General features: G+C 57.8%; 1 protein-coding gene across 1 annotated transcript in view; it reads right to left on the bottom strand.

The window, feature by feature from the left end:
* Positions 1–24,959, bottom strand: part of LOC119953531 (ras-associating and dilute domain-containing protein-like) — a 134,266-nt gene extending 109,307 nt beyond the window's left edge. Inside the window, 4 exon segments of the mRNA XM_038777901.1 lie at positions 2,744–3,066; positions 6,002–6,237; positions 20,773–21,084; positions 24,843–24,959. Of these exon segments, the coding sequence (XP_038633829.1) occupies positions 2,744–3,066; positions 6,002–6,237; positions 20,773–21,084; positions 24,843–24,889 (918 nt within the window). The 5' untranslated portion in view covers positions 24,890–24,959.
* Between the last annotated feature and the right edge of the window lie 437 nt (positions 24,960–25,396).

Genomic DNA, 25,396 nt, shown 5'->3' with positions numbered 1-25,396 from the left:
ATGCCGCACTGTCAGAGGGTCAGTACTGAGGGAGTGCTGCACTGTCAGAGGGTCAGTGCTGAGGGAGTGCCGCACTGTCAGAGGGTCAGTACTGAGGGAGTGCCGCACTGTCAGAGGGTCAGTACTGAAGGAGTGCCGCACTGTCAGAGGGTCAGTACTGAGGGAGTGCTGCACTGTCAGAGGGTCAGTACTGAGGGAGAGCTACACTGTCAGAGGGTCAGTACTGAGGGAGTGCCGCACTGTCAGAGGGTCAGTACTGAGGGAGTGCCACACTGTCAGAGGGTCAGTACTGAGGGAGTGCCGCACTGTCAGAGGGTCAGTACTGAGGGAGTGCCGCACTGTCAGAGGGTCAGTACTGAGGGAGTGCTGCACTGTCAGAGGGTCAGTACTGAGGGAGTGCTGCACTGTCAGAGGGTCAGTACTGAGGGAGTGCCGCACTGTCAGAGGGTCAGTGCTGAGGGAGTGCCGCACTGTCAGAGGGTCAGTACTGAGGGAGTGCCGCACTGTCAGAGGGTCAGTACTGAGGGAGTGCTGCACTGTCAGAGGGTCAGTACTGAGGGAGTGCTGCACTGTCAGAGGGTCAGTACTGAGGGAGTGCTGCACTGTCAGAGGGTCAGTACTGAGGGAGTGCTGCACTGTCAGAGGGTCAGTACTGAGGGAGTGCCGCACTGTCAGAGGGTCAGTACTGAGGGAGTGCTGCACTGTTGGAGGTGCTGTTAAGCCATGGCCCTGTTGCTGTCTCAGGTGGATGCTCAAGGTCCCATGGTGAGTATTTTGAAGACGAGGAGGCGAGTTAATCCTCCCGTCCAAACCCATATCGATGGGGCTGGTTTAGCTCACTGGGCTAAATCGCTGGCTTTTAAGAAAGACCAAAGCAGGCCAGCAGCACGGTTCGATTCCCGTACCAGCCTCCCCGAACAGGCGCCGGAATGTGGCGACTAGGGGCTTTACACAGAAACTTCATTGAAGCCTACTCGTTTTCATTTCATTTTCATTAAATCAAGCGATTTTCATTTCATTTCATTTTCATCCCTCAAGCAAAAACACACAAGCAGATTAACTGCTCGTTAACATATTAGGCTGCAGGAATTAGCTGCGATGCTCCCAATGCTTTGGAATATTCTGCGGCTCTGATCTCCACAATATCAATCAGATTTTCTTTAATGATCCTGCCTCCTATCAGGAACTGGGTCTGAATGTGGTCACTTTAAGTCCTTGGAGAGGTTCAGGAAGTCCAGTTTGTTAACACAGGAACAATCCTGATAAAACCGGCCTTCTGAATGGAATCATTATATTCCCCAGACACAGCTCAAATCCCAAAGGGACAAGTCAGAAAGAAGAATAAGAAGATAAGTCAAAGGGAACATGTCACAGGAAAGTGAGGTTCCTCACTGGATTTCCAGGGAAAACAAAGGTAGATCCTGAAAGAAAATGAGAAGTTACAAAATCATCTAAAATGGGAATATGTGTAACCCACTTCCAGAGAGAGAAAACGGGGAGATGTGGGAAAGGATGATGGTGGGATTGAAGGACGGAGAAAAGATGGGGGTGGGATTGAGGGATACGGGGAGGAAGTGAGGATATTGAGGGATGCGGGGAGAAGGTGAGGATATTGAGGGATACGGGGAGAAGGTGAGGATATTGAGGGATGCGGAGAGAAGGTGAGGATATTGAGGGATACGGGGAGAAGGTGAGGATATTGAGGGATGCGGGGAGAAGGTGAGGATATTGAGGGATACGGGGAGAAGGTGAGGATATTGAGGGATTCGGGGAGAAGGTGAGGATATTGAAGGATACGGGGAGAAGGTGAGGATATTGAGGGATACGGGGAGAAGGTGAGGATATTGAGGGATATGGGGAGGAGGTGAGGATATTGAGGGATACGGGGAGAAGGTGAGGATATTGAGGGATACGGGGAGAAGGTGAGGATATTGAGGGATGCGGGGAGAAGGTGAGGATATTGAGGGATACGGGGAGAAGGTGAGGATATTGAGGGATACGGGGAGAAGGTGAGGATATTGAGGGATGCGGGGAGAAGGTGAGGATATTGAGGGATGCGGGGAGAAGGTGAGGATATTGAAGGATACGGGGAGAAGGTGAGGATATTGAGGGATACGGGGAGAAGGTGAGGATATTGAAGGATACGGGGAGAAGGTGAGGATATTGAAGGATACGGGGAGAAGGTGAGGATATTGAGGGATACGGGGAGAAGGTGAGGATATTGAAGGATACGGGGAGAAGGTGAGGATATTGAGGGATACGGGGAGAAGGTGAGGATATTGAAGGATACGGGGAGAAGGTGAGGATATTGAGGGATACGGGGAGAAGGTGGGGGTGGGATTGAGGGATACGGGGAGAAGGTGAGGATATTGAGGGATACGGGGAGAAGGTGAGGATATTGAGGGATACGGGGAGAAGGTGAGGATATTGAAGGATACGGGGAGAAGGTGAGGATATTGAGGGATACGGGGAGAAGGTGAGGATATTGAAGGATACGGGGAGAAGGTGAGGATATTGAGGGATACGGGGAGAAGGTGAGGATATTGAGGGATATGGGGAGGAGGTGAGGATATTGAGGGATACAGGGAGAAGGTGAGGATATTGAGGGATACGGGGAGAAGGTGAGGATATTGAAGGATACGGGGAGAAGGTGAGGATATAGAGGGATACGGGGAGAAGGTGAGAGATGATTGATGAGAACTCCTTTCAATAAATGAACCAAGAATGTTCGAGCTGCACCCACCTGCCGGGAACTGTATCCCTGGAGTAACAGAAAATAGGGGAACTCAAAAGGAGGGTGTATGGAATACTGGGTGGAACTGTCATCACTGCTTTCCGTTTCCTCGTTCTCCACACGGAGGCACAGATTCTCCTTATCATCTTCCGTTTCCACAGCTTCTGTCCAAGGATTCCTGATTTTATGTCTCGACTCTCTGATCTTCATCGATAGATTCAACTCACTGACACTCCGCCAAAGTGCAAAGCTGCTTTCAATCTCCTCATCCGTCAGAGCTGATGATGCCCTCGCTCGGCTCATTTGCAGTCTTCGAGCTTGGGCATTGATCCCTGTGTGGGCAACAAGAGGAAGAAATGAACTGAGGCAACGATCATCACAGCGAAACAGAGAAAGACAAATATATCGCAGCGTGACGCAGCACGGGGGATGGCATGGAGCGTGACGCAGCACGGGGGATGGGACGCAGCACGGGGATGGGACGGAGTGTGACGCAGCACGGGGGATGGGACGCAGCACGGGGGATGGGACGGAGTGTGACGCAGCACGGGGGATGGGACGCAGCACGGGGGATGGGACGGAGCGTGACGCAGCACGGAGGATGTGACGCAGCACGGGGGATGGGACGGAGCGTGACGCAGCACGGGGGATGGGACGGAGCGTGACGCAGCACGGGGGATGGGACGCAGCGTGACGCAGCACGGGGGATGGGACGGAGCGTGACGCAGCACGGGGGATGGGACGCAGCGTGACGCAGCACGGGGGATGGGACGGAGCGTGACGCAGCACGGGGGATGGGACGGAGCGTGACGCAGCACGGGGGATGGGACGGAGCGTGACGCAGCACGGGGGATGGGACGGAGCGTGACGCAGCACGGGGGATGGGACGGAGCAAGGGGGGGATGGGATGCAGCACGGGGGATGGGACGCAGCAAGGGGGGGATGGGACAGAGCACGGGGGGGATGGGATGCAGCACGGGGGATGGGACGCAGCAAGGGGGGGATGGGACAGAGCACGGGGGGGATGGGACGCAGCAAGGGGGGGATGGGACGCTGCACGGGGGGATGGGACGTCCCCTCTCTCCGGCTCCCCACCCCCCCTCTCCGGCTCCCCCTCTCTCCGGCTCGCCCCCCCTCTCCGGCTTGCCCCCCCTCTCTCCGGCTCCCTCCCCCTTCTCAGGCTCGCCCCCTTTCTCCGGCTCGCCCCCTTTACTCCGGCTCGCCCCCTCTCCCTCAGGCTCGCCCACTCTCTCCGGCTCGCCCCCCCTCTCTCAGGCTCGCCCCCCCCTCTCCGGCTCGCCCCCCCCTCTCGCCGACTCGCCCCCTCTCTCTCCGGCTCGCCCCCCCTCTCTCAGGCTCGCCCCCCCCCCCTCCGGCTCGCCCCCCTCTCTCTCCGGCTCGCCCCCTCTCTCTCCGGCTCGCCCCCTCTCTCTCCGGCTCGCCCCCCCTCTCTCCGGCTCGCCCCCTCTCTCTCAAGCTCGCCCCCTCTCTCTCCGGCTCGCCCCCCTCTCTCTCCGGCTCGGCCCCTATCTCCGGCTCGCCCCCTCTCTCTCCGGCACGCCCCCTCTCTCTCCGGCACGCCCCCTCTCTCTCCGGCACGCCCCCTCTCTCTCTCCGGCTCGCCCCCTCTCTCTCCGGCTCGCCCCCTCTTTCTCCGGCTCGCCCCCTCTCTCCGGCTCGCCCCATCTCTCCGGCTCGCCCCCTCTCTCCGGCTCGCCCCATCTCTCCGGCTCGCCCCCTCTTTCTCCGGCTCGCCCCATCTCTCCGGCTCGCCCCCTCTTTCTCCGGCTCGCCCCCTCTCTCTGGCTCGCCCCCTCTCTCTCCAGTTCGCCCCATATCTCCGGCTCGCCCCCTCTCTCCGGCTCGCCCCCTCTCTCTCCGGCTTGCCCACTCTCTCTCCGGCTCTCCCTATCACTCCCTTCCTCTCTGTCCCTCTCCCTCTGACCCATTACCTGCTGTCACTGTGTCTCTGTCCCTCTCCCTATGACCCATTACCTGGTGTCACTGTGTCTCTGTCCCTCTCCCTCTGACCCATTACCTGCTGTCACTGTGTCTGTCCCTCTCCCCCTGACCCATTACCTGCTGCCACTGTGTCTATGTCCCTCTCCCTCTGACCCATTACCTGCTGTCACTGTGTCTGTCCCTCTCCCTCTGACCCATTACCTGCTGTCACGGTGTCTCTGTCCCTCTCCCTCTGACCCATTACCTGCTGTCACTGTGTCTGTCCCTCTCCCTCTGACCCATTTCCTGCTGTCACTGTGTATCTGTCCCTCTCCCTCTGACCCATTACCTGCTGTCACTGTGTCTCTGTCCCTCTCCCTCTGACCCATTACCTGCTGTTACTGTGTCTCTGTCCCTCTCCCTCTGACCCATTACCTGCTGTCACTGTGTCTCTGCCCCTCTCCCTCTGACCCATTACCTGCTGTTACTATGTCTGTCCCTCTCCCTCTGACCCATTACCTGCTTTCACTGTGTCTATGTCCCTCTCCCTCTAACCCATTACCTGCTTTCACTGTGTCTATGTCCCACTCCCTCTGACCCATTACCTGCTGTCACTGTGTCTGTCCCTCTCCCTCTGACCCATTACCTGTTTTCACTGTGTCTATGTCCCTCTCCCTCTGACCCATTACCTGCTGCCACTGAGTCTATGTCCCTCTCCCTCTGACCCATTACCTGCTGTCACTGTGTCTCTGTCCCTCTCCCTCTGACCCATTACCTGCTGTCACTGTGTATCTGTCCCTCTCCCTCTGACCCATTACCTGCTGTCACTGTGTCTCTGTCCCTCTCCCTCTGACCCATTACCTGCTGTTACTGTGTCTCTGTCCCTCTCCCTCTGACCCATTACCTGCTGTCACTGTGTCTGCCCCTCTCCCTCTGACCCATTACCTGCTGTCACTGTGTCTGTCCCTCTCCCTCTGACCCATTGCCTGCTGTTACTGTGTCTGTCCCTCTCTCTCTGACCCATTACCTGCTGTCACTGTGTCTCTGTCCCTCTCCCTCTGACCCATTATCTACTGTCACTGTGTCTGTCCCTCTCCCTCTGACCCATTACCTGCTGTTACTGTGTCTCTGTCCCTCTCCCTCTGACGCATTACCTGCTGTTACTGTGTCTCTGTCCCTCTCCCTCTGACCCATTACCTGCTGTCACTGTGTCTCTGTCCCTCTCCCTCTGACCCATTACCTGCTGTTACTGTGTCTCTGTCCCTCTCCCTCTGACCCATTACCTGCTGCCACTGTGTCTCTGTCCCTCTCCCTCTGACCCATTACCTGCTGTTACTGTGTCTTTCTCTTTTGCCGCAATTTCTTCTAAATCCACCTTCCTGCGGATTTCAAACCTTCGGGCAAATCCCTCCTTTGGTTTCCAGAGTGACTGCAGAATCAGGGGCTTCTCACTGTCACTCACAACCCTGAAACACTCTGTCCTCCATTGATGGTCCTCATCTGATTGCCCAATCACATCGCAGAGGACATAGTCACTGCTAGAGTTCTTGTCCAGTGAATACCTGGATGAAACCAAACAGTTTTCAGGAAAGGCCAAACAACAACTTGTAGTATGTTTCTGTTGCGGATATTCTTAGAATAACTTCAAACAGATGATTACATAAGGTAATGTGGTAAGGACAGACACAGAAAATAGGAGCAGCAGAAGGCCGATCAGCCCTTCGAGTCTTATCCGCCATCCATCACGATCATGGCTGATCATCCAACTCAATAGCCTAATCCCGCTTTCCCCCCATATCCTTTGTTCCCCATGTTTGTCCATGTTTGGGTAGCACGATGGCACAGTGGTTGGCACTGCTGCCTCACAGCACTGAGGACCCGGGTACGACCCCAGCCCCTGGTCACTGTCCGTGTGGAGTTTGCACATTCTTCCCGTGTTCAATTGGGTTTCACCCCCACAACCCAAAGATGTGCAGGGTAGGTGGATTGGCCGTGCTAAATTGCCCCTTAATTGGAAAAAAAAGTAATTGGGAACTCGAAAAAAAACATTTTTAAGTTTAGCGCCATGTTTACAGGGCAGGAGTAGATTTGAAAGGGTTATTGTGGTTCTAAGGAGAAGGTAGGCAGAGTGTAAAGTAAAGGTGGTGTAATGAACTCCAATTGGCTTTATTGGTTGGCCAATTGGAGTATGAGCTCCCTCAATGATAGCTCATTGAGGGGGCCCATATAATCAGCTGTGTAGGCTTTGAGAGCCAGTCTTAAGTTGACTGGACTGCTAGCGGCACTGTTTGTAGCTGCTCCTGTAATATCGTTATTGTAAATAAATATTGGTGTGGTGACGGAACTCCTGCCTCCCGTGGATTACAACAGGTGGCATTTGTAAAATGCGGACAGAGCGAGTTTAATTTTCATTTAAATTATAAAGGCTGAAGTAAAGAAACAAAGTGAAACATTCTTATAGAGTGCATTTTTAAAGAAACTGAGTTCGGCAATGGAGAGATGAAAAGGAAATAATGGATTTAAGGAGATTCTGAAATCTCTGAGGGTGAGGGGAGCAGTACCAGGGTCTCAGCAGTAATCACTGGCCAAAGCCTAGCAAGCAGGGTGAACAATGCCAGATCCAAAATGCCAGCTGCTGGTAACCTCAAAAGACGCCCCGCGAGAAATTAGTCACCCTGTGTGGTAACGATTACTGGACTTGTATACATTTTAAAATCTATAAGTAATTGTTGAAGAGATCAGAGGAAGAATAGCTTTGAAGGTAGTGAAATTAAAATTATTTGGAACTGTTTGAAAGTATTGTTACTACGTGAAGCCATTGTTGTTTTTAAGTGGAGTTATATTGTTTTTCCTATTTCCCAATAAACGTTTATTTTACGATAAATTCTTCACAAGTAGTCAGGGACATCAATTTCTGGATTTAAAAATCTCTCCTCAGACTGTGCAGATTGCAAACACATAGGCCGGCATTTACCATCAGCCATTGCATCATACATCATCCTTCTACACCGTTCCCATCAAACACTCCCAGGACAGGTACAGCACGGGGTTAGATACAGAGTAAAGCCCCCTCTACACTGTCCCCATCAAACACTCCCAGGACAGGTACAGCACGGGGTTAGATACAGAGTAAAGCTCCCTCTACACTGTCCCCATCAAACACTCCCAGGACAGGTACAGCAGGGGGTTAGATACAGAGTAAAGCTCCCTCTACACTGTCCCCATCAAACACTCCCAGGACAGGTACAGCACGGGGTTAGATACAGAGTAAAGCTCCCTCTACTCTGTCCCCATCAAACGGTGTGTAGATGAAGTGTGGTTGATGTAGTCTAACTGGACTCAGTAAGGCTTTTGACAAGAATCCACATGAGAGGCTGATGAAGAAGGTAAGAGCCAATGGGATCCAGGGCAATTTGGCCAATTGCATTCACCATTGTCTCAGAGGGAGGAGGCAGAGGGTGATGGTTAAAGCTTGTTGTGAATGGAAGCCGGTGTCCAGTGTGTACCACAGGGATCGGTGCTGGGTCCCTTGCTGTGTGTAGTGTACATTAATGATCCAGATGTGAATGTGGGGGGTATGATCAGTAAGTTCACAGATGATATGAACATTGGTGATGCGGTAAATAGCGAGGAGGAAAGGCTGAGATTACAGGACGATATAGACGGGCTGGTCAGACGGGCAGAACAGTGACAAATGGAATTTCACCCTGAAAAGTGAGAGGCTGGATGAGGCACGGACTGCGGGCAGGGTGCTGGGTGAGGCAGGGTGCTGGATGAGGCACAGACTGTGGGCAGGGTGCTGGGTGACACAGACAGCGGGCAGGGTGCTGGGTGACACAGACAGCGGGCAGGGTGCTGGGTGACACAGACTGTGGGCAGGGTGCTGGGTGAGGCACAGACTGCGGGCAGGGTGCTGGGTGACACAGACTGCGGGCAGGGTGCTGGGTGAGGCACAGACTGCGGGCAGGGTGCTGGGTGAGGCACAGACTGCGGGCAGGGTGCTGGGTGACACAGACTGTGGGCAGGGTGCTGGGTCACACAGACAGCGGGCAGGGTGCTGGGTGACACAGACAGCGGGCAGGGTGCTGGGTGACACAGACTGCGGGCAGGGTGCTGGGTGAGGTACAGACTGCGGGCAGGGTGCTAGGTGACACAGACAGCGGGCAGGGTGCTGGGTGACACAGACTGCGGGCAGGGTGCTGGGTGAGGTACAGACTGCGGGCAGGGTGCTGGGTGACACAGACTGCGGGCAGGGCGCTGGGTGAGGCACAGACTGCGGGCAGGGTGCTGGGTGAGGTACAGACTGCGGGCAGGGTGCTGGGTGAGGTACAGACTGCGGGCAGGGTGCTGGGTGAGGTACAGACTGCGGGCAGGGTGCTGGGTGACACAGACTGCGGGCAGGGTGCTGGGTGAGGTACAGACTGCGGGCAGGGTGCTGGGTGACACAGACTGCGGGCAGGGTGCTGGGTGACACAGACTGCGGGCAGGGTGCTGGGTGAGGTACAGACTGCGGGCAGGGTGCTGGGTGACACAGACTGCGGGCAGGGTGCAGGGTGAGGTACAGACTGCGGGCAGGGTGCTGGGTGAGGTACAGACTGCGGGCAGGGTGCTGGGTGAGGCACAGACTGCGGGCAGGGTGCTGGGTGAGGCACAGACTGCGGGCAGGGTGCTGGGTGACACAGACTGCGGGCAGGGTGCTGGGTGAGACAGACAGCGGGCAGGGTGCTGGGTGAGGCACAGACTGCGGGCAGGGTGCTGGGTGAGGCACAGACTGCGGGCAGGGTGCTGGGTGACACAGACTGTGGGCAGTGTGCTGGGTGACACAGACTGCGGGCAGGGTGCTGGGTGAGGTACAGACTGCGGGCAGGGTGCTGGGTGACACAGACTGCGGGCAGGGTGCTGGGTGACACAGACTGCGGGCAGGGTGCTGGGTGACACAGACTGCGGGCAGGGTGCTGGGTGAGGCACAGACTGCGGGCAGGGTGCTGGGTGAGGTACAGACTGCGGGCAGGGTGCTGGGTGAGGTACAGACTGCGGGCAGGGTGCTGGGTGAGGCACAGACTGCGGGCAGGGTGCTGGGTGAGGTACAGACTGCGGGCAGGGTGCTGGGTGAGGCACAGACTGCGGGCAGGGTGCTGGGTGAGGCACAGACTGCGGGCAGGGTGCTGGGTGAGGTACAGACTGCGGGCAGGGTGCTGGGTGACACAGACTGTGGGCAGGGTGCTGGGTGAGGTACAGACTGCGGGCAGGGTGCTGGGTGACACAGACTGTGGGCAGGGTGCTGGGTGAGGTACAGACTGCGGGCAGGGTGCTGGGTGACACAGACTGCGGGCAGGGTGCTGGGTGACACAGACTGCGGGCAGGGTGCTGGGTGAGGTACAGACTGCGGGCAGGGTGCTGGGTGACACAGACTGTGGGCAGGGTGCTGGGTGAGGTACAGACTGCGGGCAGGGTGCTGGGTGAGTCACAGACTGCGGGCAGGGTGCTGGGTGACACAGACTGTGGGCAGGGTGCTGGGTGAGGTACAGACTGCGGGCAGGGTGCTGGGTGAGGTACAGACTGCGGGCAGGGTGCTGGGTGAGGTACAGACTGCGGGCAGGGTGCTGGGTGAGGTACAGACTGCGGGCAGGGTGCTGGGTGAGGCACAGACTGCGGGCAGGGTGCTGGGTGACACAGACTGCGGGCAGGGTGCTGGGTGAGGTACAGACTGCGGGCAGGGTGCTGGGTGACACAGACTGCGGGCAGGGTGCTGGGTGACACAGACAGCGGGCAGGGTGCTGGGTGACACAGACTGCGGGCAGGGTGCTGGGTGAGGTACAGACTGCGGGCAGGGTGCTGGGTGAGGTACAGACTGCGGGCAGGGTGCTGGGTGACACAGACTGCGGCAGGGTGCTGGGTGACACAGACTGCGGGCAGGGTGCTGGGTGACACAGACTGCGGGCAGGGTGCTGGGTGAGACACAGACTGCGGGCAGGGTACTGGGTGAGGTACAGACTGCGGGCAGGGTGCTGGGTGACACAGACTGCGGGCAGGGTGCTGGGTGAGACACAGACTGTGGGCAGGGTGCTGGGTGAGGTACAGACTGCGGGCAGGGTGCTGGGTGACACAGACTGCGGGCAGGGTGCTGGGTGAGGCACAGACTGCGGGCAGGGTGCTGGGTGAGGTACAGACTGTGGGCAGGGTGCTGGGTGACACAGACTGCGGGCAGGGTGCTGGGTGAGGTACAGACTGCGGGCAGGGTGCTGGGTGACACAGACTGCGGGCAGGGTGCTGGGTGAGGCACAGACTGCGGGCAGGGTGCTGGGTGACACAGACTGCGGGCAGGGTGCTGGGTGAGGTACAGACTGCGGGCAGGGTGCTGGGTGAGATACAGACTGCGGGCAGGGTGCTGGGTGACACAGACTGCGGGCAGGGTGCTGGGTGACACAGACTGCGGGCAGGGTGCTGGGTGAGGTACAGACTGCGGGCAGGGTGCTGGGTGAGGTACAGACTGCGGGCAGGGTGCTGGGTGACACAGACAGCGGGCAGGGTGCTGGGTGAGGTACAGACTGCGGGCAGGGTGCTGGGTGACACAGACTGCGGGCAGGGTGCTGGGTGACACAGACTGCGGGCAGGGTGCTGGGTGAGGCACAGACTGCGGGCAGGGTGCTGGGTGAGGTACAGACTGTGGGCAGGGTGCTGGGTGACACAGACTGCGGGCAGGGTGCTGGGTGAGGTACAGACTGCGGGCAGGGTGCTGGGTGACACAGACTGCGGGCAGGGTGCTGGGTGACACAGACTGCGGGCAGGGTGCTGGGTGAGATACAGACTGCGGGCAGGGTGCTGGGTGACACAGACTGCGGGGAGGGTGCTGGGTGACACAGACTGCGGGCAGGGTGCTGGGTGACACAGACTGCGGGCAGGGTGCTGGGTGAGGTACAGACTGCGGGCAGGGTGCTGGGTGACACAGACTGCGGGCAGGGTGCTGGGTGAGGCACAGACTGCGGGCAGGGTGCTGGGTGAGGTACAGACTGCGGGCAGGGTGCTGGGTGACACAGACTGCGGGCAGGGTGCTGGGTGACACAGACTGCGGGCAGGGTGCTGGGTGAGGTACAGACTGCGGGCAGGGTGCTGGGTGAGGTACAGACTGCGGGCAGGGTGCTGGGTGACACAGACTGTGGGCAGGGTGCTGGGTGACACAGACTGCGGGCAGGGTGCTGGGTGAGGTACAGACTGCGGGCAGGGTGCTGGGTGAGGTACAGACTGCGGGCAGGGTGCTGGGTGAGGCACAGACTGCGGGCAGGGTGCTGGGTGACACAGACTGCGGGCAGGGTGCTGGGTGACACAGACTGCGGGCAGGGTGCTGGGTGAGGTACAGACTGCGGGCAGGGTGCTGGGTGAGGCACAGACTGCGGGCAGGGTGCTGGGTGAGACAGACTTCGGGCAGGGTGCTGGGTGAGGCACAGACTGCGGGCAGGGTGCTGGGTGAGATACAGACTGCGGGCAGGGTACTGGGTGAGGTACAGACTGCGGGCAGGGTGCTGGGTGAGGTACAGACTGCGGGCAGGGTGCTGGGTGAGGTACAGACTGCGGGCAGGGTGCTGGGTGACACAGACTGCGGGCAGGGTGCTGGGTGACACAGACTGGGGGCAGGGTGCTGGGAGGCACAGACTGCGGGCAGGGTGCTGGGTGACACAGACTGCGGGCAGGGTGCTGGGTGACACAGACTGCGGGCAGGGTGCTGGGTGACACAGACTGCGGGCAGGGTGCTGGGTGACACAGACTGCGGGCTGGGTGCTGGGTGACACAGACTACGGGCAGGGTGCTGGGTGACACAGACTGCGGGCAGGGTGCTGGGTGACACAGACTGCGGGCAGGGTGCTGGGTGAGGTACAGACTGCGGGCAGGGTGCTGGGTGAGGTACAGACTGCGGGCAGGGTGCTGGGTGAGGTACAGACTGCGGGCAGGGTGCTGGGTGAGGCACAGACTGCGGGCAGGGTGCTGGGTGAGGCACAGACTGCGGGCAGGGTGCTGGGTGAGGTACAGACTGCGGGCAGGCTGCTGGGTGAGGTACAGACTGCGGGCAGGGTGCTGGGTGAGGTACAGACTGCGGGCAGGGTGCTGGGTGAGGTACAGACTGCGGGCAGGGTGCTGGGTGACACAGACTGCGGGCAGGGTGCTGGGTGAGGCACAGACTGCGGGCAGGGTGCTGGGTGAGGCACAGACTGCGGGCAGGGTGCTGGGTGAGGCACAGACTGCGGGCAGGGTGCTGGGTGACATACACTGCGGGCAGGGTGCTGGGTGACACAGACTGCGGGCAGGGTGCTGGGTGAGGTACAGACTGCGGGCAGGGTGCTGGGTGAGGTACAGAATGCGGGCAGGGTGCTGGGTGAGGTACAGACTGCGGGCAGGGTGCTGGGTGAGACAGACTGCGGGCAGGGTGCTGGGTGAGGTACAGACTGCGGGCAGGGTGCTGGGTGAGACAGACTGCGGGCAGGGTGCTGGGTGAGGTACAGACTGCGGGCAGGGTGCTGGGTGAGGTACAGACTGCGGGCAGGGTGCTGGGTGACACAGACTGCGGGCAGGGTGCTGGGTGACACAGACTGCGGGCAGGGTGCTGGGTGAGACAGACTGCGGGCAGGGTGCTGGGTGACACATACTGCGGGCAGGGTGCTGGGTGACACATACTGCGGGCAGGGTGCTGGGTGAGATACAGACTGCGGGCAGGGTGCTGGGTGAGGTACAGACTGCGGGCAGGGTGCTGGGTGAGGCACAGACTGCGGGCAGGGTGCTGGGTGACACAGACTGCGGGCAGGGTGCTGGGTGACACAGACTGCGGGCAGGGTGCTGGGTGACACAGACTGCGGGCAGGGTGCTGGGTGAGGTACAGACTGCGGGCAGGGTGCTGGGTGAGGTACAGACTGCGGGCAGGGTGCTGGGTGACACAGACTGCGGGCAGGGTGCTGGGTGAGGTACAGACTGCGGGCAGGGTGCTGGGTGACACAGACTGCGGGCAGGGTGCTGGGTGACACAGACTGCGGGCAGGGTGCTGGGTGAGGCACAGACTGCGGGCAGGGTGCTGGGTGACACAGACTGCGGGCAGGGTGCTGGGTGAGATACAGACTGCGGGCAGGGTGCTGGGTGAGGAACAGACTGCGGGCAGGGTGCTGGGTGACACAGACTGCGGGCAGGGTGCTGGGTGACACAGACTGCGGGCAGGGTGCTGGGTGAGGCACAGACTGCGGGCAGGGTGCTGGGTGAGGCACAGACTGCGGGCAGGGTGCTGGGTGACACAGACTGCGGGCAGGGTGCTGGGTGAGGTACAGACTGCGGGCAGGGTGCTGGGTGAGGTACAGACTGCGGGCAGGGTGCTGCGTGAGGCACAGACTGCGGGCAGGGTGCTGGGTGAGGAACAGACTGCGGGCAGGGTGCTGGGTGAGGTACAGACTGCGGGCTGGGTGCTGGGTGAGGTACAGACTGCGGGCAGGGTGCTGGGTGACACAGACTGCGGGCAGGGTGCTGGGTGAGGTACAGACTGCGGGCAGGGTGCTGGGTGACACAGACTGCGGGCAGGGTGCTGGGTGACACAGACTGCGGGCAGGGTGCTGGGTGAGGTACAGACTGCGGGCAGGGTGCTGGGTGAGACACAGACTGTGGGCAGGGTGCTGGGTGAGGTACAGACTGCGGGCAGGGTGCTGGGTGAGGTACAGACTGCGGGCAGGGTGCTGGGTGAGGTACAGACTGTGGGCAGGGTGCTGGGTGAGGTACAGACTGCGGGCAGGGTGCTGGGTGAGGCACAGACTGCGGGCAGGGTGCTGGGTGAGGTACAGACTGCGGGCAGGGTGCTGGGTGAGGTACAGACTGCGGGCAGGGTGCTGGGTGAGGCACAGACTGCGGGCAGGGTACTGGGTGAGGTACAGACTGCGGGCAGGGTGCTGGGTGAGGTACAGACTGCGGGCAGGGTGCTGGGTGAGACACAGACTGTGGGCAGGGTACTGGGTGAGGTACAGACTGCGGGCAGGGTGCTGGGTGAGGCACAGACTGCGGGCAGGGTGCTGGGTGACACAGACTACGGGCAGGGTGCTGGGTGACACAGACTGCGGGCAGGGTGCTGGGTGAGGTACAGACTGCGGGCAGGGTGCTGGGTGACACAGACTGCGGGCAGGGTGCTGGGTGACACAGACTGCGGGCAGGGTGCTGGGTGACACAGACTGCGGGCAGGGTGCTGGGTGAGACAGACTGCGGGCAGGGTGCTGGGTGAGGTACAGACTGCGGGCAGGGTGCTGGGTGAGGTACAGACTGCGGGCAGGGTGCTGGGTGACTCAGACTGCGGGCAGGGTGCTGGGTGACACAGACTGCGGGCAGGGTGCTGGGTGACACAGACTGCGGGCAGGGTGCTGGGTGAGGTACAGACTGCGGGCAGGGTGCTGGGTGAGGTACAGACTGCGGGCAGGGTGTTGGGTGAGGTACAGACTGCGGGCAGGGTGCTGGGTGACTCAGACTGCGGGCAGGGTGCTGGGTGAGGTACAGACTGCGGGCAGGGTGCTGGGTGACACAGACTGCGGGCAGGGTGCTGGGTGAGGCACAGACTGCGGGCTGGGTGCTGGGTGACACAGACTGCGGGCAGGGTGCTGGGTGACACAGACTGCGGGCAGGGTGCTGGGTGACACAGACTGCGGGCAGGGTGCTGGGTGAGGCACAGACTGCGGGCTGGGTGCTGGGTGAGGCACAGACTGCGGGCAGGGTGCTGGGTGAGGTACAGACTGCGGGCAGGGTGCTGGGTGAGGTACAGTCTGCGGGCAGGGTGCTGGGTGAGGTACAGACTGCGGGCAGGGTGCTGGGTGAGGTACAGACTGCGGGCAGGGTGCTGGGTGACACAGACTGCGGGCAGGGTGCTGGGTGAGGTACAGACTGCGGGCAGGGTGCTGGGTGAGGTACAGACTGCAGGCAGGGTGCTGGGTGAGGTACAGACTGCGGGCAGGGTGCTGGGTGACACAAACTGCGGGCAGGGTGCTGGGTGAGGTACAGACTGCGGGCAGGGTGCTGGGTGAGACACAGACTGCGGGCAGGGTGCTGGGTGAGACACAGACTGCGGGCAGGGTGCTGGGTGAGGCACAGACTGCGGGCAGGGTGCTGGGTGAGGTACAGACTGCGGGCAGGGTGCTGGGTGAGGCACAGACTGCGGGCAGGGTGCTGGGTGACACAGACAGCGGGCAGGGTGCTGGGTGAGACACAGACTGCGGGCAGGGTGCTGGGTGACACAGACTGCGGGCAGGGTGCTGGGTGAGGTACAGACTGCGGGCAGGGTGCTGGGTGAGGTACAGACTGCGGGCAGGGTGCTGGGTGACACAGACTGCGGGCAGGGTGCTGGGTGAGGTACAGACTGCGGGCAGGGTGCTGGGTGAGGCACAGACTGCGGGCAGGGTGCTGGGTGAGGCACAGACTGCGGGCAGGGTGCTGGGTGAGGTACAGACTGCGGGCAGGGTGCTGGGTGACACAGACTGCGGGCAGGGTGCTGGGTGACACAGACTGCGGGCAGGGTGCTGGGTAAGACAGACTGCGGGCAGGGTGCTGGGTGAGGTACAGACTGCGGGCAGGGTGCTGGGTGAGGTACAGACTGCGGGCAGGGTGCTGGGTGAGGTACAGACTGCGGGCAGGGTGCTGGGTGACACAGACTGCGGGCAGGGTGCTGGGTGACACAGACTGCGGGCAGGGTGCTGGGTGAGGCACAGACTGCGGGCAGGGTGCTGGGTGAGGTACAGACTGCGGGCAGGGTGCTGGGTGACACAGACATGCGGGCAGGGTGCTGGGTGACACAGACTGCGGGCAGGGTGCTGGGTGAGGTACAGACTGCGGGCAGGGTGCTGGGTGACACAGACTGCGGGCAGGGTGCTGGGTGAGGTACAGACTGCGGGCAGGGTGCTGGGTGAGGTACAGACTGCGGGCAGGGTGCTGGGTGAGGTACAGACTGCGGGCAGGGTGCTGGGTGACGTACAGACTGCGGGCATGGGTGCTGGGTGAGCACAGACTGCGGGCAGGGTGCTGGGTGACACAGACTGCGGGCAGGGTGCTGGGTGAGGTACAGACTGCGGGCAGGGTGCTGGGTGAGGTACAGACTGCGGGCAGGGTGCTGGGTGACACAGACTGCGGGCATGGTGCTGGGTGAGGTACAGACTGCGGGCAGGGTGCTGGGTGACACAGACTGCGGGCAGGGTGCTGGGTGACCTCAGACTGCGGGCAGGGTGCTGGGTGAGACAGTGTCTGTGGAAGCCTGGAGGAAAACTGGAAATACACAGCCAGTCTGGCAGTGTGGGTGGAGAGAGAATCCGTTAACATTTCTGGTTTGTGACCTTTGATCAGAACTGGGAAAGATTGGAGCTGTGACTGGTGTTAAGGAGTTGAAATGGAGTTGTGGGGAGGGGGACATTGTTAAAGGTCAGGGCTGGGTGACAAGATGAAAGAACAGAAGCTGTGTGGGGCAGAGTCAGAGGGAGTAGTAATGGGCCAAGTGAAATGACAGAAGCTGTGTGTGGCAGAGCCAGAGGGAGTGGTAATGGGCCAAGTTAAAGGACAGAGCTGTGTGGGGCAGAGCCAGAGGGAGTGGTAATGGGCCAAGTTAAAGGACAGAGCTGTGTGGGGCAGAGCCAGAGGGAGTGGTAATGGGCCAAGTGAAATGACAGAAGCTGTGTGTGGAGGACGTGCGTGCAGCCGACCAAAAACAAAAACAAGAAAAACAAGATTAAGGCCGACACCAGCAAAGAAACAGTGGCAGAGCAGGCAGATAGTGTTCAACTCAATGCAGACACTAGAAAGTGGTGGTGAGAAGGGGGGGGGCTGGTGTTGGTGGTGATGAGAAGAGGGGGGGCTGGTGTTAGTGATGAGAAGAGGGGGGGCTGGTGTTGGTGGTGATGAGAAGAGGGGGGGGCTGGTGTTGGTGGTGATGAGAAGAGGGGGGGCTGGTGTTGGTGGTGATGAGAAGAGGGGGGGGCTGGTGTTGGTGGTGATGAGAAGAGGGGGGGCTGGTGTTGGTGGTGATGAGAAGAGGGGGGGCTGGTGTTGGTGGTGATGAGACGAGGGGGGGGCTGGTGTTGGTGGTGATGAGAAGAGGGGGGGCTGGTGTTGGTGGTGATGAGAAGAGGTGGGGCTGGTGTTGGTGGTGATGAGAAGGGGGGGGGGGGCTGGTGTTGGTGGTGATGAGAAGAGGGGGGGGCTGGTGTTGGTGGTGATGAGAAGAGGGGGGGCTGGTGTTGGTGGTGATGAGAAGAGGGGGGGCTGGTGTTGGTGGTGATGAGACGAGGGGGGGGCTGGTGTTGGTGGTGATGAGAAGAGGGGGGGCTGGTGTTGGTGGTGATGAGAAGAGGGGGGGCTGGTGTTGGTGGTGATGAGAAGGGGGGGGGGCTGGTGTTGGTGGTGATGAGAAGAGGGGGGGCTGGTGTTGGTGGTGATGAGAAGAGGGGGGGGCTGGTGTGGTGGTGATGAGAAGGGGGGGGCTGGTGTTGGTGGTGATGAGAAGGGGGGGGCTGGTGTTGGTGGTGATGAGAAGAGGGGGGGGGCTGGTGTTGGTGGTGATGAGAAGAGGGGGGGCTGGTGTTGGTGGTGATGAGAAGGGGGGGGCTGGTGTTGGTGGTGATGAGAAGAGGGGGGGGCTGGTGTTGGTGGTGATGAGAAGGGGGGGGGCTGGTGTTGGTGGTGATGAGAAGGGGGGGGCTGGTGGTGGTGGTGATGAGAAGAGGGGGGGGGGCTGGTGTTGGTGGTGATGAGAAGAGGGGGGGCTGGTGTTGGTGGTGATGAGAAGGGGGGGGGCTGGTGTTGGTGGTGATGAGACGAGGGGGGGCTGGTGTTGGTGGTGATGAGAAGAGGGGGGGCTGGTGTTGGTGGTGATGAGAAGAGGGGGGGCTGGTGTTGGTGGTGATGAGAAGGGGGGGGCTGGTGTTGGTGGTGATGAGAAGAGGGGGGGCTGGTGTTGGTGGTGATGAGAAGAGGGGGGGCTGGTGTTGGTGGTGATGAGACGAGGGGGGGGGCTGGTGTTGGTGGTGATGAGAAGAGGGGGGGCTGGTGTTGGTGGTGATGAGAAGAGGGGGGGCTGGTGTTGGTGGTGATGAGAAGAGGGGGGGCTGGTGTTGGTGATGAGACGAGGGGGGGGCTGGTGTTGGTGATGAGAAGGGGGGGGCTGGTGTTGGTGGTGATGAGAAGAGGGGGGGGCTGGTGTTGGTGGTGCTGTTAAACCTGATTCGGACACTGCAACAGGCAGGTCGCAGGCAGATAAATTAACGTGACAGCAGAGTGAAGAATTAAAATGGTCGGCTTGCTTCCGAATGCTTCCGAGGATTGTCCGCCATCATTTCCCACTTGGCCCCCAACTGGAACACACAGGATACTCGGCATTTTCAGGATCACCTTTTTGCTGAAATTAATCTCGGGGATCACAAAACACTCCTCAGTCATTCAGTAACTCTCCTGATCCGAGGCCGGCTGATGCGATATTAGAGCAAAGCTCTGTCTGTCCTCTGCTGGGTGTGAAGAATCTCAGGTACAGCAGGGAAATTATCCCTCAATGTCTTTATTCCTCAACCAGCAAAAAACCCCACAATACCTGGTCACTATCATGTTGCTATCTTTGGGTGCTGAAAACATAGAACAGGCCCTTCGGCCCACTATGCTGTGCCGAACATATGTCCTAGATTAAGAACAATTTATCTACACCCCATCATTCTACCCTAATCCATGTACCTATCCAATAGCCGCTTGAAGGTCCCTAATGTTTCCGACTCAACTACTTCCACAGGCAGTGCATTCCATGCCCCCACTACTCTCTGGGTAAAGAACCTACCTCTGACATCCCCTCTATATCTTCCACCATTCACCTTACATTTATGTCCCCTTGTAATGGTTTGTTCCACCCAGGGAAAAAGTCTCTGACTGTCTACTCTATCTATTCCCCTGATCATCTTATAAACCTTTATCAAGTCGCCCCTCATCCTTCTCCGTTCTAATGAGAAAAGGCCTAGCACCCTCAACCTTTCCTCGTAAGACCTACTCTCCATTCCAGGCAACATCCTGGTAAATCTCCTTTGCACCTTTTCCAAAGCTTCCACATCCTTCCTAAAATGAGGCGACCAGAACTGCTCACAATACTCCAAATGTGGCCTTACCAAGGTTTTGTACAGCTGCAATCATCCCCTCACAGGCTCTTAAATTCAATCCCTCTGCTAATGAACGCTAGCACACCATAGGTCCTTCTTCACAGCTCTATCCACTTGAGTGGCAACTTTCAAAGATCTATGAACATAGACCCCAAGATCTCTCTGCTCCTCTACATTGCCAAGAACCCTACCGTTAACCCTGTATTCCGCATTCATATTTGTCCTTCCAAAATGGACAACCTCACACTTGTCAGGGTTAAACTCCATCTGCCACTTCTCAGCCCAGCTCTGCATTCTATCTATGTCTCTTTGCAGACGACAACAGCCCTCCTCACTATCCACAACTCCACCGATCTTCGTATCATCTGCAAATTTACTAACCCACCCTTCAACTCCCTCATCCAAGTCATTAATGAAAATCACAAACAGCAGAGGACCCAGAACTGATCCCTGTGGTACGCCACTGGTAACTGGGCTCCAGGCTGAATATTTGCCATCCACCACCACTCTCTGTCTTCTATCGGTTAGCCAGTTCGTTATCCAACTGGCCAAATTTCCCACTATCCCATGCCTCCTTACTTTCTGCATAAGCCTACCATGGGGAACCTTATCAAATGCCTTACTAGAATCCATGTACACTACATCCACTGCTTTACCTTCATCCACGTGTTTAGCCACCTCCTCAAAGAATTCAATAAGACTTGTGAGGCAAGAATCTGCGCAAAAATCAGTTGCCACATTATCATAGCGACTACACTACAAACGTACCCCATTGGCTATTAAGTGATGTTGAGATTATGAAAAGTGCTATAGAAATGCAAGACTTTCAAGTTAATGGGCAGGTGAATTAGTTAGTGTGGGAAATATGCAGCTGACTCATTGACGATTATATTGCTTTCCTGCCCAAGGTGATTTTCTACCATGTCTTGTGTTGAATCCCGAAGCCAAGTATTGAAAGGAACAGCAAGGACCAACCTTTCCAGCGCCTCCTTCACCAGCTCCAGTGCACTGGAGCATGGCGTTGCCAACACACTCTTGTAATTGGCACCTGCGCAAATCTCATCACCAAAGATCTTGAGCACACCGGGGGCTGTGACCTGGGTGGAGAGCTCAGTGGGGTCGTCCGTGGCTGCGTCATGTCCCTCCTCGTTGTCAGACTTCTCGTCCTTGAAGCTCCGGCCCCTGAACACTGTGGCCAGGCTTCTGTTGTGTCGCTTGATCTTGTTCCGAGCAGGCTGCCTGACACCAAAGCTTTCACTCGATTTAAATGTGTCTGACGAACTGGACCTAGGAATAAAGAAAAAAAAAAATCTGTTATCACAGCAATGGCTCGGTGTTCCAGCAAACAGACCGAGAAGCTGCTGAGGAACCCACCAAACAGCACAGCAGGATCTCAACGGCCCAGTTAGCCAATTTCCCCAGGGACACACTGTCCTCTTCCCAACACCAATCCGTGCCTGTTTGCAGCTCTGGCCCTCTCTCAATGGTACACGTGGAGAAGTGTGCACATCTGGGTGCCTGGAGAGCTTTGACCATTGCAGCTTTTACTTGGTTCTGATCATCAATTTGATTAATACACAAAGCATGTTTATTTCTACCTTCCATCCCTCTTGGTACAAACAATATACTGGAGAGTCTACCTTGCTGGGGCTGCCACTTCACCATTTGAACTGTGGGTTCTGTTTGTTGTGTAAATACTATTTTGCACTCGCATGTTGTTGGATTTCCAGATCTGGTTTCACTGACTCCACGTTAGAGATATTGCAGCCTGAGTGTCAGGCCACAAACATTAAATCCTCTCATTTAAAGCCCTCAGAAACAGACAGATTCCCTGGAAGGGACTGGAACAAACCCAGTCCATATCCTGCCTCTTCCACCCCGGCCGTATTGATACAGAATCTCCAACAGCCTATTCCTCAGTGCTGACGGTGAGGGTGTGCCTTGTGCTGTCAACCGATGCCCTCTGACACCTTAAACCCAGTGTGTGACCATCATTGTCATAGCCCACACAGAGCTTATCCTCAGCACAGGCACAACCTCAAATCAATATGCTCAGAAACACACAACTTGCATTTATATAGATGAGAGAGAGAGAGCATGCTATTTACCCACTAAAGCATTGGTAAGCAGTCCAAGTTGTACTTTCAGTTCCAGCCAACATGGCTGGCAGTGTAGAGTTGGACAGACTGGTATCCTCCACAGCTCTTTGAACACTTTGTGCCTGACAGAGGAAAGTCAATCTGGATCGAATTCTGCATTCAATCTGACCCACTATCTTGAGCTCTCTCATTCCCGCCTCTTATTATACTGAAGACGTCAGCGATCGAGTGTAAAATCAGCCACCCTTCCTCGGTTCATATAAAAAATAGCTAACATTCATATTCTTAACGTACTTCATTACATCACGACGGTTCCTCTCGTCATTATCCTAGAACTTAGTATCTGTTCTAATCTTTGTCATCATTCATTTACTAGTCACTTCAACATTGTTCCAATATAGACATGGAATGAGAGAGAGACTGAGAGAAGTTAATTATGAGACAGAGACAGAGTGACAGGGAGACAGAGACGGAGAGAGAGAGAGACAGACAGAAATGACTCAATTTGAATCCAGCTCAAATGGGGGAAAATCGGTGGGCAGGCAACTAAAATGTGGCCTGAGATTACCTGCTGCCTTCTTTCAGATTCTGCCCAAAACCTGCTCCTCTGAATAGATGAGAAGGACACCTGTCACAACGGGTGGGACCAGTAAATTATAACCAGGCTCCGATGAGATCTCGGAGAGGTGACCGCTATTTTAACTAGAGGTTCATTTGACATAAACTATCAGAATCCCCTCCCTCCCTCAATCACTCTCCCTCCCTCCCTCAGTCACTCTCCTAATCCCTCCCTCCCTCAATCACTCTCTCCATCCCTCCCTCCCTCAGTCACTCTCCCGATCCCTCCCTCCCTCAGTCACTCTCCCCATCCCTCCCTCCCTCAGTCACTCTCCCGATCCCTCCCTCCCCGTCCATCTCCCGATCCCTCCCTCCCTCAGTCATTCTCTCAATCCCTCCCTCCGTCACTCTCCCGATCCCTCCCTCTCTCCGTCACTCTCCCGATCCCTCCCTCCCTCAGTCATTCTCCCAATCCCTCCCTCCCTCGTCACTCTCCGATCCCTCCCTCCCTCACACTCTCTCCCATCCCTCCCTCCCTCAGTCACTCTCCCCATCCCTCCCTCCCTCAGTCACTCTCCCGATCCCTCCCTCCCTCAGTCACTCTCCCGATCCCTCCCTCCCTCAGTCACTCTCCCAATCCCTCCCTCCCTCAGTCACTCTCCCAATCCCTCCCCCTCAGTCACTCTCCCGATCCCTCCATCCCTCCCTCCCTCAGTCACTCTCCTAATCCCTCCCTCCCTCAATCACTCTCTCCATCCCTCCCTCCCTGTCACTCTCCCGATCCCTCCCTCCCTCAGTCACTCCGCATCCCTCCGTCCCTCCCTCAGTCACTCTCCCGATCCCTCCCTCCCTCAGTCACTCTCTCCATCCCTCCCTCCCTCAGTCACTCTCCCAATCCCTCCCTCCCTCAGTCACTCTCCCAATCCCTCCCTCAGTCACTCTCCCGATCCCTCCATCCCTCCCTCCCTCAGTCACTCTCCTAATCCCTCCCTCCCTCAATCACTCTCTCCATCCCTCCCTCCCTCAGTCACTCTCCCGATCCCTCCCTCCCTCAGTCACTCTCCGCATCCCTCCGTCCCTCCCTCAGTCACTCTCCCGATCCCTCCCTCCTCCACTCTCCATCCCTCCCTCCCTCAGTCACTCTCCCGATCCCTCCCTCCCTCAGTCACTCTCTGCATCCTCCGTCCCTCCCTCAGTCACTCTCCCAATCCCTCCCTCCCTCAGTCACTCTCCGCATCCCTCCCTCCCTCCCTCAGTCACTCTCCCGATCCTCCCTCCCTCCGTCACTCTCCCGATCCCTCCCTCCCTCAGTCATTCTCTCAATCCCTCCCTCCCTCCCTCCGTCACTCTCCCGATCCCTCCCTCTCTCCGTCACTCTCCCGATCCCTCCCTCCCTCAGTCATTCTCCCAATCCCTCCCTCCCTCCGTCACTCTCCCGATCCCTCCCTCCCTCAGTCACTCTCCCCATCCCTCCCTCCGTCACTCTCCCAATCCCTCCCTCCCTCAGTCATTCTCCCAATCCCTCCCTCCGTCACTCTCCCGATCCCTCCCTCCCTCCGTCACTCTCCCAATCCCTCTCTCCGTCCCTCAGTCACTCTCCCAATTCCCTCCCTCCCTCCCTCCGTCACTCTCCCGATCCCTCCCTCCCTCCGTCATTCTCCTGATCCCTCCCTCCCTCCGTCACTCTCCCAATCCCTCCCTCCCTCAGTCACTCTCCCAATCCCTCCCTCCCTCAGTCACTCTCACCATTCCTCCCTCCCTCCCTCAGTCACTCACCCAATCCCTCCCTCACTCAGTCAGTCACTCTCCCCATCCCATCCCCAAGCTTCCACCTCCACCACCTCCCAGGCTCGCGCTGTCTCCCCCTGAGTGGAGGTGGCAGCCCCACGTAGACTGGGCCTGGGAGCAAAGGTCTGCTGACCCTCACGTCGTACAGAGCTGCCACCTCCACACGACTCCCAGGTCCCAATAAAAATCAGCATGTGGGGAAGAGGGGAAGCCAGAGAGAAAGAGAGTGACATAGCGAGGAAGAATGATAGACAGACAGAGAGAAAGGTAGACAAGAAGAGATAAAGGAAGGTACCATTCTGCACTGTAAATTCTCTGATAATCTATGATAAGAGATCGGAAAAAACAGAGGAGAATGAAAAAGAAAAAGGTGTGAAACTTCAAAAGGGAATTCAGAGCAAACAGGAGAAACAGGAGGAAGTAAACCAGAAATAAAATTCAATACCATTACCAGATAGAAATGTTTCATTGTTTCGACACAGTACTTGTGTAAATGGTATTCTCGTGCTGATTCTGCTCCTGTCACTAACACGCTAGGTCTAGTCTGACTGTTCATAGATCAGTGATCGCTGAGTACAAGTAAAGAAGTACATTTCTTACCAAGATGCCAGGTGTACTTTGGTTTGGTGAGTGACCAGTTCAAACATGTCCCTGTCGGCCTACACCTGCTGCTTTGGTTCGGGTCAGTGACCAGGGTAATCGTGGAGCAAGTGAATGTTAAAGGGGAGGGTGTGAATGGCTGATCATTACCTGGCAGGTTCCTGGGCACACCCACAATGTGCTGTATCTTGTTTGACTGACGTAACAGGGAAAACCACAACACAAACATTCACCTGAACTTGTTTTGCAAGTTAAACATTAGCAAATAAACAGGACAGCAAGGCCAGGAGGTATGGCAAAGCAGACCGAGGCTTTAACTTTCAGATATTGTCTCATGTTCACTCAGCGGAGCAAGCTCCAGGTACATATTCTGCTCTTCCCCAACTCAGATCCCTGTGCATCTCTAACCCTTATTCTGGCTCGGAGGGTAAATGCACTGCCTGGACTGAAGCTGAGTCACAAGGTGCAGGGCTCGATTCTCCCAAATGGGAATAAAGTCCCCTCGTGAGTGTATTTAACCGTGTGTTTCCCAGCACTCACAGTGAAACACATGG

This window comes from Scyliorhinus canicula, chromosome 18 (assembly GCF_902713615.1).
Source record: "Scyliorhinus canicula chromosome 18, sScyCan1.1, whole genome shotgun sequence".
NCBI classification, from domain to species: Eukaryota; Metazoa; Chordata; class Chondrichthyes; order Carcharhiniformes; family Scyliorhinidae; genus Scyliorhinus; species Scyliorhinus canicula.
The sequence above is the reverse complement of the archived record's forward strand: the minus strand, read 5'-3'. Positions and strand labels throughout refer to the sequence as shown.